The sequence below is a fragment of the Penaeus monodon genome, chromosome 19, assembly GCF_015228065.2.
Source record: "Penaeus monodon isolate SGIC_2016 chromosome 19, NSTDA_Pmon_1, whole genome shotgun sequence".
Taxonomy (NCBI): domain Eukaryota; kingdom Metazoa; phylum Arthropoda; class Malacostraca; order Decapoda; family Penaeidae; genus Penaeus; species Penaeus monodon.
Genome location: NC_051404.1, coordinates 4,939,916 through 4,942,261, shown reverse-complemented (window position 1 = coordinate 4,942,261; position 2,346 = coordinate 4,939,916). Strand labels below are relative to the sequence as shown.

General features: G+C 39.5%; 1 protein-coding gene across 1 annotated transcript in view; it reads right to left on the bottom strand.

Moving 5' to 3' along the window:
• Window positions 1-6: 6 nt before the first annotated feature.
• Window positions 7-2,346, bottom strand: part of LOC119585312 (canalicular multispecific organic anion transporter 2-like) — a 29,058-nt gene continuing 26,718 nt past the window's right edge. The window contains exons 30-33 of the mRNA XM_037933987.1: window positions 2,014-2,172; window positions 1,745-1,911; window positions 1,232-1,426; window positions 7-789 (exon numbers count right to left, since the gene is read on the bottom strand). Of these exons, the coding sequence (XP_037789915.1) occupies window positions 678-789; window positions 1,232-1,426; window positions 1,745-1,911; window positions 2,014-2,172 (633 nt within the window). The 3' untranslated portion in view covers window positions 7-677. The remainder of the gene's footprint in view (window positions 790-1,231; window positions 1,427-1,744; window positions 1,912-2,013; window positions 2,173-2,346) is intronic.

Sequence of the window (2,346 nt, the reverse complement as noted above, 5' to 3'; positions counted from 1 at the left end):
CTTTCTTATTTAAACAAAAGCTCTTCACAATTATCATTATGTTTGAAAACATATTGCATATCATCAAAATTTACTTATACCAAGTATATCTCCAGCAGAACTGACATTTCAAATTCCCACACATGAAGTGGCCCCTGAAGACAGTCATATAAATTATCTCTCGATTTGAGTATAGATTATTATACATGGCTTACCTACTTTTGACATTTTTCTCGTTTTCTTTTGTTGACAAGACGAATGCCAGTTCTGAGAAGCATTTGGAATATTCAGCAATCAACATTCAACAAATGCATCTCTTTTAATCAGATTTTGGAGATAGTGTTTCGCATTGATGAGATCATATCAAAACCTTAACAAGTCCAATATTGCTAAATAATGAAAAATGCCTGAGCCTCTACAAGGAAAAGTAAAGGGGGGGGGGGTATCAATGGGCTTCCCTTGAATCATACTCTTCGGGTTTAATTTAAGTACTGTATGTCAACAGCTCATATAGTGTGTATTATATTTGAGCTTCTTTAGCGTATTTAGTGTGAACACATTCGTTTCACTGAGTTCATCTATTTCACTCTTAGTAGCCTCCCTAAATGTTGAACCATTCATTAAACGCAGTTATAAAAAAATCCGTAACTTATTCCCAGTTTTGAACTAGAATTAGCAGGAAGATTTGTCTAGGGGGACTACACCAAGCCGGCGTCCTTAGCCATGCCGTAGAAAATGGACTTTTTGTCTGCCAGGAGGGACGCTGGGTCGCTGAACTCGGCTATTTTTCCCTTGTCCAACACCATTACTCTGGAAAAGAAAAAGAATGTTTAAAAGCAAGTGTTTGTACTAGAAAAAAAGGCTTCGTGTTTCCATATGTCAAATAGATGCTTATGGTATTAAAATTTGCGGTGGTCTGAATACAACACTTTCCGTATCTTCGTTGGCACGGACTTCAGATCACTGTTAAAGTACGTAATCAATATGCTTTGGTGGTGAGAAAGATCGAGTCAGATAAGATAAACTGTTCGTGCTCAATTTAATCCAGAAATAAAATTTTGTAAATGCAGGCATGAGGAATTCACCTCTCGAAAAGGTAAATAAATAAATAAACACTACATTGAAATACTGCATATCATATGAACCGTTAAAGTTAAAGGACCGTCACAATACGTTTTCGAAGCATTTGGAATTTAAAAACAGCTCACTGGTTCCATGGCAATCTGACGTTGGTAATAACATTGAAACTCACCTGTCACTGTCCATAATAGTGTTCAAACGATGAGCTATGGTCAGGATTGTACAGTTAGCAAACTGTGACCTGATAGTTTTCTGTATGAGGTCGTCGGTTTCTACGTCGACGGCCGCCGTGGCTTCGTCCAATACCAAGATGCGAGACTGTCTCAACAATGCTCGTGCAAGGCTAACGAGCTGCCTTTGGCCAACGCTGCAAAGGAAGAATTGTTAGAAAAAATAGGCCTTCCAGTTGCACGTGATGTCTCACTCATTTTCACCTGATGCAGTGTCTAGAATGTATTATCTAATCGTATATAACAAGTACTGCTTTGTATTAGATATCAAACTATATTTTGGGAATTTGTAGTGACTATAGCTTTAAATCAGCCATAAGTGAATGGCGAAAGACTTTGGCTACGTCACTGTATACGAATTCACTCAACTACACGTCAATTGAACCATAACTATTCCTGTACTCAAACTAGATTCATCCTAATTTCCTGTGGCAAGTTTTCCTGTAAAGCCTTACCTGAGATTGGATCCCCCTTCATCTATGGCATACTGGAGTGTCTCAGTCTGCGCCTTGACGAAAGCCCCGAGGTGGGACATTTCCACGGCTCTCCAGACCTCCTTTTCGGAGTGCTCGTTGAAGGGATCCAGGTTAAGACGCAGCGTCCCACTAAACAACACTGGGTCCTGCAGAGGAATAATCAGTATTTAGTTCTTGCCATTTCAAACGACCTGTGACATCATACGTCGTAGAAATTATGGTGCAGTGATGCTTCCATTTTTACGAACCTGAGGTATGATGCTGAGGCGGTTGCGGAGGTCATGTAGGCCTATGTTGGAGATGTCTACGCCGTCTATGACAATGTCTCCTCCAGCTGCCTCGATTATCCTGAAGAGCGCGAGTGTGAGGGATGACTTTCCTGCTCCAGTTCTTCCGACAATGCCAACCTAAGAAATAATTGGTAAATGTCTGTCCTGACGTGTTTTTCATTTATTTCGAAAACAAATATGTCTGAATGTGCTTATAAACAAGCAAACACTTTAAATGATACAGTGAATGGTGGGTTATTTTCACATGAATTTAACTTGTAAATAGTTCCAATAAGGAATCTATTCTCAAGG